General features: G+C 39.1%; 1 protein-coding gene across 1 annotated transcript in view; it reads right to left on the bottom strand.

Moving 5' to 3' along the window:
• The window catches only part of CAMK4 (calcium/calmodulin dependent protein kinase IV), a 207,551-nt gene extending 199,871 nt beyond the window's left edge, over positions 1-7,680 (bottom strand). The window contains exon 1 of the mRNA XM_024123297.1: positions 7,505-7,680. Coding sequence (XP_023979065.1) covers positions 7,505-7,665 — 161 coding nt within the window. The 5' untranslated portion in view covers positions 7,666-7,680. The remainder of the gene's footprint in view (positions 1-7,504) is intronic.
• Between the last annotated feature and the right edge of the window lie 8,538 nt (positions 7,681-16,218).

Here is a 16,218-nt window from a genome sequence, read left to right as displayed (position 1 = left end):
GTCTATGGCTGTTTTCACTCAATCATCAGAGGTGAGAGTTGCCACAGAGATCTGTGGCCCACAAAACCTAAAATAGTTACTGTCTATCCCTTTACAGGCTCTTTACCCAGTGTAGGTAACTGATCTTAATCCCCTCAATCCCACACTTCCCCTTTTTATTCTAGTCTAGAGTGCGGGAGGGTTCCTTTTTTCTTTCTTTTTTTTCAACCAACATGGTAAGTTCTCTCTTACCCACCCCCCTCACTTATCTACATTGTGAGTTAGTGGCAAGTTCTGAGTCCCACATCTTTAGCCCAAGACAAAGCTGCTTCTATAGGCACCTTTTGCTCTCATAATGGTTTCTTTCTCTTTATCTATAATTTTGTTTTTCGGTTGATACAAACTCAGTCATTTTTTTTTTTTACAGGCTTTCTTTGGTCTGCTAATCAACTTACCCTCCCAACCTTATCTGTCATTACAATGTTCATGCTTTGTAAAGTCTGCAAAATAAAATATACACCCCACATTCTTCTGCCAGGTTTTTTTTTTGCCTTTTTCTTTAGAATGTATTTTCCATCTGTAATGCTCTTCACCAAAGCTCTACCTTGTTAAAATCCTGCCAAAATTCAAGATCTACCCCTACCAATCTTCCCGTCAGAATTTTCACTCTGGTGTAAAGACTGCTGTAATTCTCATTATCTCCATCTGGTATTAGTTTTATTTATTTATTTATCTCATATTACATTAATCGTTGGTGCCTTACAAGTAAACTATACATGTGGAGGCCAAGTAGTGTTTTATTTATCATATTCATTCATTCTCTATCCCCCTCACCCTGCCCCCTACACCATAAATTGCCTAGCTCATAGTTATTCAAAGGATCAGACCTGTAACAGAGAGGACATTAAGTGGCATGAAGACATGGAATTAAATAACAAGGAATCAAAAAATGACAGCATCATTCTCTTTTCAATTATTTTCAATCATCTGATTACATCAAGAAGAAAACCTCAATTTGTGCCACTATGGTTTTAACTTTGCTAATCTTTGATATTCTCCCTTTTTAACAAAGAGAAAACAATTCTCAGGCTTGGAGCCTTCTGGAGGCAAGCATTTCTAGCTATGATTTAGTAAAAATGCTTTGTTCTTATTGCCTCTATTTATGGGATGAATACTGGTTTTCAATTTAATGAAAATAAGTATTCTCAGTAAATAAATTTAGGTTAACAAAAATGAGGTGATTTAAACAAAAATATTAAGCAAATTATAGCACAGATGGTATGCATACACAACAGAAATCAACGGTAATACATAAAAATGTCAGAAACATTTGGTTGTAGCAGATAATCAATAAAGCCAAATGACTTTATTCCATCAAACTCCTTGTTAACCATCTACATAACTAAAAGAAAATCATGTAAAAGACTAGCTTCAAGCTTCTGAGACAGTGGTTCTCAACAGAGGAGGGGGTGACACTTGATAATGTCTAGAGACATTTTTGGTAGTCACAATTGGTGGGGGTGGGGTGGCTGGGGGAGGATTGCTACTGGCATCTAGTGGGCAGAGGCCAGGGACACTGCTACACATCTTACAATGCACAGGACAGCCCCACATCAAAGAATTATCTGGCCCCAAATGTCTACAGTGCCACAGTTGAGAAACTGCTCTAAGAGAAAGAGCAAGCTTTACAGGTACTACCCTTTGCCCATCGTTATAAATCATCCTCTATGCAGCACTCTGTCCTGATTTGATCTGCCACTGATAAGATTGCTGAGGAAAATCTCCCACCCAAACCTTTCATTATTTTACATCACCCACACAGCCACTGCCCTCCATTAGCAATTAGAATTTTAAAAATAGACCGCACTGAAGAGTACATGTCCTTTATATGCTAATACTATGCCATCAATATTTAGATCTAACTTCCTAATTAAACCATTGGAGTTATGAAATTTTCAGATTTTCCTGCACTATCAAATAGGTTTTTAAAAATAATTAAGGTAAAGATTAATACAATTTGAGTAAAACTTTGATTCTAGCTGCTATTGACTTCATGTAAAGTTATTCTTTGGCTTGAACTATATGGCTCATTGACTCAAATAATATATTTTTCAGAATAAACCTGACCTTGAAATTTTACAAATTCAGTATTTTTTATTAGATGTTAGCTTTCATGAAAGGGAGTCTAAAGAGAACTACTTTTTAAGCTAGCAAAAAAAAATCATTAACATAAAACAACATAACAATTAGTAGTTGAAACAGTTCGCTTGGCTACCACTCAGTACTTTATTCTCGAAAGTATTATTGCAAACACATAATCCACACAGATGTGTCTGAGGGTAAAGCATTTACAAGAAAGGTCTTTGAAGCTATTTTGTGGTTAGTGTTTTCGTTCTCTTTCTTTCCTTTTTTTCTTTTTTTTCAAGTAGAGTTCACCAGAACAACTTAGAAGCTGATAGCACCTGTGTCATTTTTTTTTTCCAAATTAGGAGTTATTTTTACCCTTGCAACAGTATTTAAACATGGAAAAATAGTGCATTCTTAAAGTAATGATCCTATCATAATCTTCACTTGACTTTAAGGCTCTTTACAATGAGAGTATTTTCAAATTTAGCATTTACTATGTATTAACTTTAGTGGTTGGCATAGCTTGGAGGCATTTCATGCTTTTAAATTCAAGTTGATTTAACTCCTAATTCTGACATGCCTGTGGTAAAATGATAGCAAAGGTGAAACGGAATCCCTTTCATTTCAGAGCCACAAGGCACTCTGCCAACAGAAAAGCAGTATTTTCAATACCAACAAGCTACAGAGGTGGCAGTTATCAATACTTCCAAGAAAGGAAACCAGTGCTGAGTGAGATTAAGATCATGGCCACACACGTCAAACAGGTCACCAGATTTCCCTTTCCTTGGGGTCCTTAGAACTGAGATCATCACATCAGGACCCACAGTGCCTGGCCCACTTTGTTATCATTCATTCTTCAAGATCATTTGTTGAGCACCTGCTGAGTACTGAGCACTATGCCAAGCAATGAGCACACAAGAGTGAACCAGCCAAATCTACAGACCCTGCCTTGCAGAACTTGTAATCAGTGTTGGTGCGAAGAGCCTGTGCAGCCCATTTCTGTTCTTCCAATTGCAATCCCACCTTGCTACTGAGTCAACTCCCTGAGAAAAGAATCAGGTGCACAGAGAACAAGAGAGGGACTGAACAGGTATACTTTAATTTCCTAGTGAGATAAAAAAAAAAAAACCAACATCATCCCCAAAAGAGCTTAAAGATACCAAGTGCAGTGTGTGTGGCAGGAGATCCATAGCCAGCTGTGGGGATACGCTGGATAGGCTGTGGGGCCCTAAAGGACAGTGTGAGGGACAGACCAAGAGCCCAAGAAGCACTGGCTAAGAATGGCTCAGGAACGGACTTGAACAAAAGGAAGGAAGGGAAAAGGGAAAAGAGAGGATCCGATTCCTCCCCAGCCAGGAGTACAGGTTGGAGCCCTCCTTTCAGAAAATGCACACTTTGCTGCTTCCTTACAGGAAGCATTTGCTGACCATTACCTGGGAACAAAGTTACGTGTTACCGAGTGGACTACAGCCCTGCTCAGGCCTCTGGATTCCTCCACTCCACAGTGAAGGTGCTCCTGGTCCAGCCTCCTGAACTGCTCAGCCAGTCCAGAATACACTCCACTCAGCAGGCCTCGTGGAGAAACCAGAGTTTTTCCAATAGTGTTTGAAAAGGGAAACCCAATAATGTTGGAAGGAAAGACAGGGGGATTTTTCTTTACAGAGCTATGCAATTGGACACTACTCAATGTTACCAATTGGTCTGCATGGCATCTTTCGAAAGGAAGATACTCATACTTATACTTTAATCTGGCATACACAGATTTACGGCCTAAAACAGTACTTTTCAAACTGAATCACAACCTACTAGTGGGATGTGAAATCACGTAGGTTCAACCAATATTTTTAAGGAACTAGAATAAAATCAAACAGCACAGAATAGGAAATATTAGAGTACACTGCTGGTAATAAGAATAAACATTGTTTTATGAAGCTTTTTTTTCCATTTTATATACACATATGACTCACTAAATTTGTTTCCTGAGCAAGAACACACATAGCAAGGGATCCTATATAATTATGCTTAAATTGGGTTGCTATATAAATTTTTTTAAAATTGTGAATCAAGTTGGGTGGTGGGCAGGTACTGAAAGTCATTAGCCTAAAGAAACTATAGTGAAATGTAATGGAAATTAAAAAAGAAAAGATTCCAAAAACTCAATTTCTACGCTGAAAAAGAGAGCAAACCTAAGTATTTCTCAAAATAATTTAATTCTGTGATTTTCACACTCTTATTCTCTTGTCCTAATTATCTTTCATTTGCTTCCCTGAACTTGTGTGTGTGTGGGAATACATCTGATTTTGTTACAAACATTCTTTCAATCTCATACAACAGACAGAAACAAAAGGTGAGAAATAACTGAAAACAGAACATGAGTTTGGATGCACAGGGCCAAGTCATCACCACAGAGCAGCCCAGGCCAAATCCTGTCCCTCTGTTTGCCAAACCACCCGGCAGAATCTGGACCAGAGGGAGGCTCCCTTCTCCCTTGGAAAAACCTTTAAAACACCAATTTCTCAAATCACTGGGCAAAGGACCAACCACTCTTGACGATATGGAGTCCTGAACAGGATCACGGCCAATTCATTTTTTTGAGTAGAATTGTATTTGTTGTAAACTTGATTTTTGTAAACTTTTAAACAAATTTTATAAACATAGTAGTATTTTCAAATGTGGTTTTTGGGAAAATAGTTTGCCTGAAAGTCTTAGATAATTCCTTTCAACACCCTTCGGCCCCTGCTTCAGCCCCTGCTTCAGCTCCTGCCTCACCCTCATCCTGAAAAAAGAAAGCTATCACATCTACCCTGGTCTGAATGGCTATATGTGGATTGGTGCTGTCAGTACCATCCAGGGGATTCAAGTGGTTACAGCCTTGGGAATTTTGTTCCCTGAAATCCCCAAATACATCCTCAAGTTATGTTGCCCTAATGGTCATTTGTCCAATTTTCTTGAATTCAGGAGTCACTAGCTTACAACATGTAATTGTAATAGATTACTCTATAACTTAATCTATACTTGATCTGGAGGGAACTGTCTACATCCTGGAACTAACCACAATGGCACCACACAACACAAGGGGCATTTCTCTTAATAACAACTGCGTTACTAATGAATTAAATATTTTGGCTTTAGAGTCACCACTGGCAGGCAGACTTGGCCCAAGACTGGGAGTAAAGAGGTAAAGATTTGAAACCAGTTGACTGAGCCTCAACTTTATCACTTGTGAGGAAGAAAACTTGTCACTCAGTCAATATCTACAATTATAATTCTGTTGCATTCTCTGGCTTTATAGATTCTTACTAATTATATTTGTAACAGAGTTGCTTTATGTTTTAGGTTTATTGTGTTGAAAAAAAACAACTTTGACCATGAAGTGATAATATTTCTCAAAGTCTCAACCAAATGGAGTAAGTATGCACCTCACCAATTCTGCCATCTACAGAGAACTTACCTAATATACATGAACACTGAAAAAGAGGACAGAAGTAACAATTTTAAATCTCTTCTCAAAATATTTTAATTCTGTGATTTTCATGGTAATCAAATGATTAGCTAGCAGAGTGAGAGTCTTAGCAATATGTAATTGATTTATAGTCACGCTCCAAAATTTAGTACAAAATATAACAATCTGTTTTAAAAAGTATAACAAACTCCAACTTCCTTAGGTTTTCCCTATGAAGTCTACCATCTTGTATATATACACAATTTGTAGTTTATTTATTTTTCTACCCATTTTCCCATTCCTTACATTAAAGGAAATTTCTTGAGCTTCCTGAGGGCAAAGCTTAATCACAAAGATAACGTGTGCTGATGGTAAGTCATAGCCAATTAGAAGCATCTAAGGTAAACGTTACTCAGAAAGCAGTTAGATTTGGTGTTGAGACAGTCCCTGGAGCACCATCAGGCACTTCCTCTACTAGGTGGCAGTTTCTAAAACTCACCAATTTTAAGTAGATTATCACTTTAGTCAGAAGTTTACACTGTTCCACTGCAGCTCATCATACAATTATGTAGGCTTCAAACCTTACAGAAGGAGATATTTCATTTTCAACCTACTAGGGAATGCATACTACAGCAGATCTTCAGATGAACATTGAAAAACTTGACAAGAACAGGATGTTTATGTATGCATTATTCAATGCTCAAATATTCTGAAACATTTTAAAACAGTGGCAATTCCTAAATTTTCATTCAGAAGTTTTGCTTTTCTTCCACACCTTCTGCACTCAGTGAGCCATTAATAGTAGTGGCAATTCGGAGGGGGAAAGTGGCCCTTACATAGTCCCACTAGGAACCAACATCCAGAATCCCACACTGTAGTCTCCAATGACATAAAAAAGAAAATGGCTGTTAGCTAAACTGTTTCCAGCAAAAAAAGAATGGAAAATAAAATTGCAAAGAAATAGTAAGTACAGAAGCTTCAACTTGTTAAACGCTGAAATTACATCTTTAGATTCCCTATAATAAAGGGCCTGGTTCTAAAATGAGTGTTGAAAAGAAGTCCCTTACCTATGGATAGCAGAAAGGAAAAAAGGAAAAGAGAAGGAAGGGAAAAATATTTTTCAATGGATAAAAATATGAGAACATATGGCATCATTCACATGGCAAAACCACTACCTGTTTGGATCTTCAGAGAAGGGGTGAGGAACATTTCTACAACCCCAGGGAGGTGGTTTTCTGCATACATAATTTAAACAAATCACTCCAGCACATGAAAGAAGAGCCGCAGAACTCTTCTCACTAATTACCACCCCATGTGCTGCTTTTTCTTTAAAGCCACACTAGTTCATTATTCTGCCTTGAACTCTCTTAAATGATTCATTTCCCCTTCACTCCTGAGCAGACTCTGCAGGGAAGCTAGTGTTTAAGTTTAATTTCTAGTGCCACTTGCTTTGAAGAGCTTGATGAGGGGAAAGAGAAAGAATCTAATTTAATAATTCTGTCATGATTTGGAGAGGCTCCCTCCGCCCCCCAACCCAAAAAATAACTAGACAAACAGGACCCTCTGGCAAGCTATAATCGTGAGCAAAGACACCAGTTGGGAAAGCAGGGCCCACGTGCGGTGGGAGCTGTCACGCAAGGGAAGTGGCAGCCGGTGAGGAGGAGGGAGAGTGGGAGAGAGTCGGGCTGCTGCTAGCAGCTGCACCGGCCTGGGCGCTCCCGGGGAGACCCGACTCGCACTTGCATGGTGCTGAGCTCTCTCCCAGAGTGGGTAGAAACCGAAGGGCAGGGAGGCCGGCTCCCGCATCCTCGGGAGCTGTCGCTGCGAGAGGGAGAGCGCCCGCTGCGCGCCGCGGGCTTCCCCAGAAGCCGGAGCCCGCGCACAGGGCGCCCGGCTCCACCAGGTCCAGGGCGCCCCCCAACGCCCCAGCTCGCCACCCCGCCCCCTCCGCCTTACCGTCCCAGCTCCGACTCCACCTCGAAGAAATCGCTCAAAGCATCCCTGTTGGAGCCGTCGATCCAGTAATCTGGGACGAGGCTCCCGGCCCCCGGGGCCACACTGGCCGTGACCGAAGAGCAGGACGAGGCGGAGCACGAGGGCACCGTGACTTTCAGCATCTTCGCGGTGGGACTCCGGAAGCCGCCGCCGCGGTCGCCACCGTTGCCGGAGCGAGAAGCCCCGCCGCCAGTCACTGCCTGAGAACGCAGGAGCGAGAGGTGGCGTCCTTCAAACACACGCACACACCCACGGCCGCCTCCCACGGCGCCCTCAGCCGCGCTCGGGCTCCGGTTCCCTTTCTGCACGCTCTGGCGGGAGGGTGGGCGGAGAAGGGGCCGAGGAACTGGGGGACGGTGTGGAGGGAGAACCCCAGTCGCCGCTGGCGAGAGAGAAGAGGCGGAGGCACTGCAAAGGAGAGCGGTTCCCTCCCCCTTCGGTCCTTCCCTCCCCACCTCCCTCCACCGAGCCTTTCCAACCCCCATCCCTTTTTTTCCTCTCTCTCTCTCTGGCAGTGGCTGCGGTGGAGCCGGCTAGGGCGCCTCCGGATGCTGGAGACTGGGGAAGGCACAAGGGCCAAAGCATCATCCCATGCTACCTCCCGCTGGAATCGGGTGCCTGGAAGAGACCGAGCGCACAGGGACAATCGCTCCGAGTGTTGAGCGCCCAGCGCGCTCTGGGAGCACATGGGTCCGGGTGGCCAGCAGGATGGTGAGAAAGGGACCTGGCTGTTGGCGCAACTCATCTCTCTTTGAGCGCGTCTAGGTGGCGAGCCCCTCCCACCCAGCACCAGCTAACAAGCCATCCCTTGTTCCTCCCTCTGTCAAAGGTTATATTGACGGCTGGGAAGGGTGTCCTCTGGGATCTGGAGGATCGCCGATCCTCCAGGGATCCTATGCCCAGAGCCAGTGAAAGCCGGAGGAAAGGGAAGTGCCTGGGTCCACGGTGACCTGACTCACCTTTGAATGAAGTCTTCAATTGTAGTAGGTGCTGTCGTGCTGCTGCTGGCACTGCCTCCTGTAGCACTTTTGGAGCTCCTGGAAGGGCAGGTATTTGCTATGTCTAGTTGACTCCCAGCTTCTGAAGGCTAGCAACAGAAGTGACACAGAGAATTACAGGTTTGGAAGGGCCCTATGGAAGCCAACTAGTCCAGCCCTCTGCCTTAAAGCAGGACTTGTCATCATTCATGACAGAGAAGACTGCTACATTTAAAGCTCTTTCCTCTTCCCAAGAGATGTGTCCCATCACAAGCATTCTAATGTCTGCCCATCAACCTTTAGGCTATCCTTCTAAGTATTCGTTAAATCTATATCATTTATATTTCTACCCTTGAACTTTTTTTAGATTTCAGCAGAGATGAACAACAATTAGTCATTATATTCTGTAATAAATCTTTGTATATATAAAGACATTACATCGTATCTCATTTCTGACTAAATAACTTTAAGCCCTTTATTTAATCTTACTTCACAGGTATTACTTTTAGTCTTTTTTCTTTTCTGACTTTCCTGCAACATGCATTAAACTCTTCTCAGTGTGTCCCCATTCCTGATTACACCAGTAAACACGGTCCAATAGTTTCCTCTGTTACCGATTAATTTCTTTCCCTTAAGAGCTTTTGTGCTATATTGGTGAACTACCAAAAACAAAGCAAAACCAAAAAGAGCAAAAACAAAACCCCCCAAATCTAACCAATTAATGATAGGAATTGACCCTTAGTTGATAGGAAATGAAAAATAAACTATACAGAAACTGTTCTTCACAGGTAATTCTATGAAGATTAGCATATGATCAGTTTACAAATGGCCTAAAAAATAGCAAGTACATGTAGATTCATACAAATTCAATTAATACTGAATTATATGGTGAAGACAAAATGCTCACATGACTTGTTACTTTTCAGAGAATGAATTCACTAATCTTCACGTTAGAAAACCAAGTACACAAGCAAAGCAAGCTGATGAAGCTCTTGAAAGTAAATTCTAGTTCTTACTAAATCAGTTTCCCTTGGCACTGACTGGTGGTGGGATGGGCATGAAGTAGTGGCTAGGCCACTTTTATTTACACCTTTTTGAGGTAAGTCCTGAAGTGGCAACACTGCATGTAGATACTTGTCTGTTGTGAGCAATTCTTTTATTCACAATTCTTTTCAACTCATGAGTTGAAAGCAAGCATATTACACTGAAAGAGATGGTAAGCCTTTTTTTCTCCTGCTATTTTAGGGAACAATAGCTAGAGAAACACCATTTCATGATACAGAGGTGATAGTAGAATTGATATTTACATTCAACATTGGTTTAGTTATTTGACACCTATGCTTTTCACAACTGACTTTTGCAAAAGTGTTATTAGCTGCAGCTTAAAAAGAGGGTATTTGGTTTCATGAATGTAGTTTATTTAAAAAATGAAGATGAAAAAATTTATTATAAAACAGATGGAACAGGAATAGAATCTATGCAATTTATTGTCACTCATTATGAAATATCACCTAAAATGACAGAAAAGAAACAAATGCATATATCCACAAAAAGAAAGGAAGAAATAATATCAACTAAAACTTAAAATCTTGGGACAAATGAACAAATGGTCACTCACTCAGAAGACTGGGTAGACCTGAAACCCAGATTTGCAATGGGAGAAACCAATATGAAGAAATATAATTCTTACCACAGAATTCCAGAAATGCTCAGGGATTAGAGTACCAGATCTTTCTAAAAGTGGAGTGAGGATAAGACATTGGTTCAGTGTTTTTTTATAAGACGCTCTTAGGCCTCTACATTTCTTCTTCTATCACTCACAGCCAAAAAACACACTTCCTAAGCTCTTCAAAAAGAGATCACATTTAATCTTTGGAAATCTTGAACAAAAAATGAAGTTTGTCTTAGATCACAAGGTATAGCTACAAATGTATTAAACACGGAGGGATTCATGAAACTCTACATAATAAACAGTGAGACTTCCAGGTCTAACAGGCTCCCAGGATGCTGAAAAATAGGCTTGTATCTATCACAATCTCAGCCATGCAGAAATTGGAGGATTCCTCAATGAGAAAACTAAACAACCCAAGGGGAGGGGGATCTGTGGATACTGACAATTAGGATACCGCCCCTGCCAACAAAGGAACTTGGCTTTTGTTAAAACCGTACAGTGAAGCCCATCATTGAACAGGATCAGGAACCCAAAGCTACTAATGAGCTATTTTATGTCTCACTCAAATATAAATGGACAAGTTTCCATTCTGGTATGGCAAAGTAGCTGGTATGACTAACCTTCCTGAATATGACAATTATAATCTCTGAACTAAGTATAAAAACAGTTATTTAAATGTGCAGAAAGAACCACCAAAATCAGAAAACTGGAAATGATGCAACCCATGAAAGAAAGGAAATCTTCTGAATAAGATGCACATTTATTCAGCTTTTCCTCTGAGGGCTCTGCAGGCAGCACAACTCTTAGTAGCTTGAGGTGTCAGAAAACAGAATTCAACCCTGGCAGAGAGGCTAAAAATTGAGGAGGAAATTCCAGAAAGAAGGGACCACAGTGGAAGAATCCAAAAATCTACATGTAATATGTGCACAAATAATAGGCTAATCTCTGAGCTACACATATGTGTGGGAAATTCTGAGGAACCCAGCAAAAAGGACAAAGCAATAACTGGAAGGTTGAAAACACTGAGAAGAAATTTTAGCTGTTCTTCACCACAGGGGAGACATGGTTTGAAATATGAGTCCCATCAAATTTAACTGCGGGTTGGAAGAAAAAAAATCTCTTCAGGAAAAAGATAATGGAATCCAGAATCTCTCCAAGGAGTCACTGACAATCCAGTCTACACACACGCATGCACAAACACACACACACAAAGACTAGATATATGAAGTGGTAGGAAAATGTGAACCACAGTCAAAAGAAAAATCAGTCAACAGAAACCAACCCCAAGATGACTCATAGGTTGATATTCATGGACAAATTATTTTAAACTGCTATTATAAATATGTTCAAATAATTAAAGGAAATGATAGTCATAATTAGTGTACAGATGGGTATTCCTATCAGAGATATGAAAATGATTCAAGAGAAACAATTAGAAATTTAAGAACTGAACAAGCAAACTACCTGAAATTTGGGGGAGAAAATCACTCAAAGGGTTTATAGACGTGTGCAGATTGCAGGAGAAAGGTGGGTGAACTTGAAAATAGAATATGGTATCCAGCCTCCAAGATCATCCCCACTGATTTTCACTTCTTAGTATTCATGCTCTTCTGAGTTTACCTACCACATTAAATTACAGTTGACTTATGTGACAAATAGAATATGGTGGAAATGTAGGTGTGTGATTTCCAAGGTCATAAAAGCATTGCAGATTCTGCCCTGATCTCTTGGATTGCTTATTCTGATGGAAGCTGTGACATGAGGATACTCAAGCAGCTCCATGGAGATGCTGATGGGGAGAAGAACCAGCTTGCATGAGAGTAAGCCACAATTGAAGTAGATTCCCCAACCCCAATCAAGCTTTCAAATGACTGCATCTCCAGCCAACATTTGACTATAACTTCATGAGAGACCTCAGCTGAAACCACCCAACAATTCAGAATTTCAGATGATTCAGAATTCTAAATTCATAGAAACTGTGAGAGCTAAATGATTATTGCTGCTATAAGTCACTGAATTTTGGAGTAATTTGTTATGAATCAATAGAGAACTAACAAAAACAGAAATTATCCAATCTAGAGAATAGAAAGAAAAAATATTTTTTTTAAAATGAGCAATTCTCAGTGAATTTTTGGACAATATCAATATATCTTACATGTAACTGAATTTCCAGGAGGAAAGGTGAAAGATTCGGGCAGAAAATTTATTTGAAAAAATAATAGTTGAAATGTCCTCAAATTAGGTAAATAACATCAACTTACAGATTCAAGAATCTCAGAAACCCAAACAGAATAAATAGAAATAAAATCACACATAGGTCTATCTAAGTCAAATGCTCCCAACAATAGATTTTTTAAAAAGTTCTGAAAGCATCCCCTTCTGAGAGAGAGAAAGAGCGGGGAGGGGGAATATATTATATATAAAGGAAAGTAATACAAATGACAGATGATGCCTCATCAAAAATACTGTAGGACAAAAAACAATGGAATTATATCTCTAAAGTTCTTTAACTTTGAAGATATTTAACTACTGAAAGAAAAAAAAAAACAAACAAACCAGTAGATCCAGAATTCCATACCAAAGGAATATTTTTAGGCTGAAGGGAAATAAACAAGATGGAAACTCAGACATACCAAAAAAAAAAAAAAAAAGACAGCAAAAATGGGATATATGGGCAAACAAAAAAGGCTATATTTCATATTCTTCTCTTATTTGAAGACAACTCATGGTTTAAGGCAAAAATTATAACACTGAATTTTGTGGTTTATAATATATGTAGATGTAAAATACAAAATACTACATATAATTCCTTCTAAATAATATTCAAGAAAAGGCAAAATGAAGTGACAGAATGCAGATTGGTGGTTCTCAGGGGCCAAGGAAGGGTAGAGGATTGACTGAATATGGGTTTGGGGGGATTTGGGTGGTCACAGAAAGTTCTGTATCTTGAGTTTGATCGTTGTTACATGATTTCATGCATTTGTCAAAACGCTTCAATTATACTTTTAAAAATAATGGATTTTATTGTGTGCAAATTGTATCTCAATAAAGCCAAATAAAAACTGTAACAGTAGCATCAGCAATTCTTTTAGGTAAAATTAAAAGTCCATAAATATTGAAAAGGAAGACATTAAACTGTTCCCATTTATAAATGACTTGATTTTTACATAGAAAATCCTAGGATTTGACTTAGGTTCCTAATATTAATAAGTGAATTTGGCAAGGTCACAGGGTACAAAGTCAAAATAAAATAATCAACTATATTTCTACATGCTGCAGGAAACTGGAAATGCAATAAAAATATTTCATTCACAACAGGGGTCCTCAACCCATGGGCCACAGACTGGTATTGGTCCATGGCCTGTGAGGAACCAGGCTGCACAGCAGGAGGTGAGAGGTGAACAAGTGAGTGAAGCTTCATCTGCCGCTCCCCACCACTCACATTACCACCTGAACCATCTCCCCCAACCCCCGTCCATGGAAAAATTGTTTTCCATGATACTGGTCCCTGGTGCAAAAAAGATTGGGGACCACTGATTTACAATATAATAAAACAAGCATAAAATATTACAAATCGATTCAACAGAAGGTATTCAAACCTTTTACAGTGAAAACCACCATATATTGCTAAGAGAAATAAATGGAAAGATATACCATGTTCATTGATTGAAGTTTCAGTATTGTTAACAAATCGATTTTCCCCTAATTGAGAAGTAGACTAATGCTAGTAGGCTTTGTTTGGAGAAATCGAAAAGCTTATTCTAAAATGTGTAAAGAAATACAAAATACCTGGAATATAAAAACAATCCTAAAAAAGAACAAAGTTGGAGGTCTCATTATATCTGATTTCAAAATTTACAATAAAGCTACAGAAATAAAGACTGTGGTATTGGTGTAAGGAAAGAAAGGTCAATGGAAAAGAATAGAGTTTAGAAGTAAAATGATACACGTGGTCAATTAATCTTTGTAAAAAGTAACAAAGCAATTTAATGGGCAAAGAAAAGTCTTTTCAATAAATAGTACTAGAACAATTGGATAAATATATAGGTAAAAATGAATGCCAAAATTTTCCTTGTTCCACAAACAAAAATTAATTTAAGACGGATCATAAACCTATGCATATAAGCTAAAACTACAGTAGTACTTTTAAAAGAAAAGACTAAATCATATCTTCAGGAACTTACAGTAGATAAAAATGTCTTAGGACAAAGTGAGCTCTAAACATAAAAAAATTAAAAATTGGAATTTATAAAATTTTAAAACTTAAGTACAGCAAGAGACACAGTTAAGAAAGTAGAAACACAAGCCACAAACTGGGAGTAAATATTTTCAATAGAAATATCTGACAAAGAATACGTAACTAGAATATATGAAGAATTCTTAGAAATCAATTTAAAAAACTAAAAAAAGATTTCTGGTTTCTGCTCAGGATGTAGAGCACTACAAAAAACATTGCTTTAACCCTTATAATACAACAATTAAAAGCCAAATTGCAAGGTCAAGATTTCCTTGAACACTTCAGAGAACTGGGGTCACAGGACAACCAAGTAATCTAAAATCTAAGGAGAGACAGTGTTCACAATGAAAGATGGCAGTTGCTTACCTGCAGCAAGCACAGCCACATACCAATAAGAATTTGATATGAAGACTAACAAATTGGGGGATATTGAATGTGGGTTAACAAAAGAATGTGAGCCTGGGAGCCACATATAGAGGAAGAGTTCACACCTTCTTGCAGGCTTTTCTCCACAAACTCTATTGCGCACACAACAAAAGATGGTTGAAAGTCCTGAAAAAAGCATGCTTGGTAGTGCAAACCTGGAGAACAGTAGCTACTGTGCCTACAACAAACAGTGTCACTGGCATAAGCCCACAGCAGCTGGGGAAAGGGAACAGGAAAAATCCCTCTACGCTAAAGAGAAAGGCAGAAATATGTCCTGAAAACAGAACTACAAATGGTGGAAAGGCAAGAGCTCTAAATAGGTCACATCCCCAAGATCCAGGGACACAGGGCCTACCTAAGACTAAAGATTTAAAAAAAAATTTTCATTGGAATATAGTTGATTTACAATGTTGTGTTATTTTCTGCTGTACAGCAAAGTGAATCAGTTATACATATACATACATCCACTCTTTTTAAGATTATTTTCCCATATAGGTCATTACAGAGTATTGAGTAGAGTTCCCTGTGCTACACAGTAGGTCCTTATTAGTTACCTATTTTATATATAGTAGTGTGTATATGTCAATCCTAATCTCCCAATTTATCCCTCCCACCCTTTCTCCCTGGTAACCATAAGATTGTTTTCTACATTTGTGACTCTATTTCTGTTTTGTAGATAAATTCATTTGTACCATTTTTTAGATCCTACATATAAGCAATATCATACGATATTTGTCCTTCTCAGTATGACAATCTCTAAGTCTGTCCATGTTGCTGCAAATGGCATTATTTCGTTCTTTTTTATGCCTGAGAAATATATGTACCACATCTTCTTTATCCATTCCTCTGTCGACGGACATTTAGGTTGCTTCCATGTCCTGGCTATTGTAAATAGTGCTGAACTGAACATATGGGTGCATGTATCTTTTCGAATTATGGTTTTCTCTGGCTATATGCCCAGGAGTGGGATTGCGGGACCATATGGTAGCTCTATTTTTAGTTTTTTAAGGAACCTCCATACTGTTCTCCATAGTGGCTGTACCAATTTACATTCCCACCAACTGTGTAGAAGGGCTCCCTTTTCTCCACAACCTCTCCAGCATTTATTGTTTGTAGATTTTTTTGATGATGGCCATTCTGACCAGTGTGAGTTTTGATTTGCAGTTTTGATTTGCATTTCTCTAATAATTAGTGATGTTGAGCATCTCTTCATGTGCTTTTTGGCCATCTGCATGTCTTCTTTGGAGAAATGTCTATTTAGATCTTCCACCCATTTTTTGATTAGGTTGTTCATTTTTTTGTTATTAAGCTGCATGAGCTATTTGTATATTTTGGAGATTTTTCTTCTTCTATCTGCTAATAT

This window comes from Physeter macrocephalus, chromosome 8 (assembly GCF_002837175.3).
Source record: "Physeter macrocephalus isolate SW-GA chromosome 8, ASM283717v5, whole genome shotgun sequence".
Lineage (NCBI taxonomy): Eukaryota > Metazoa > Chordata > Mammalia > Artiodactyla > Physeteridae > Physeter > Physeter macrocephalus.
Note: the sequence above shows the minus strand (reverse complement) of the source record. Positions and strands in the feature narration are given on the sequence as shown.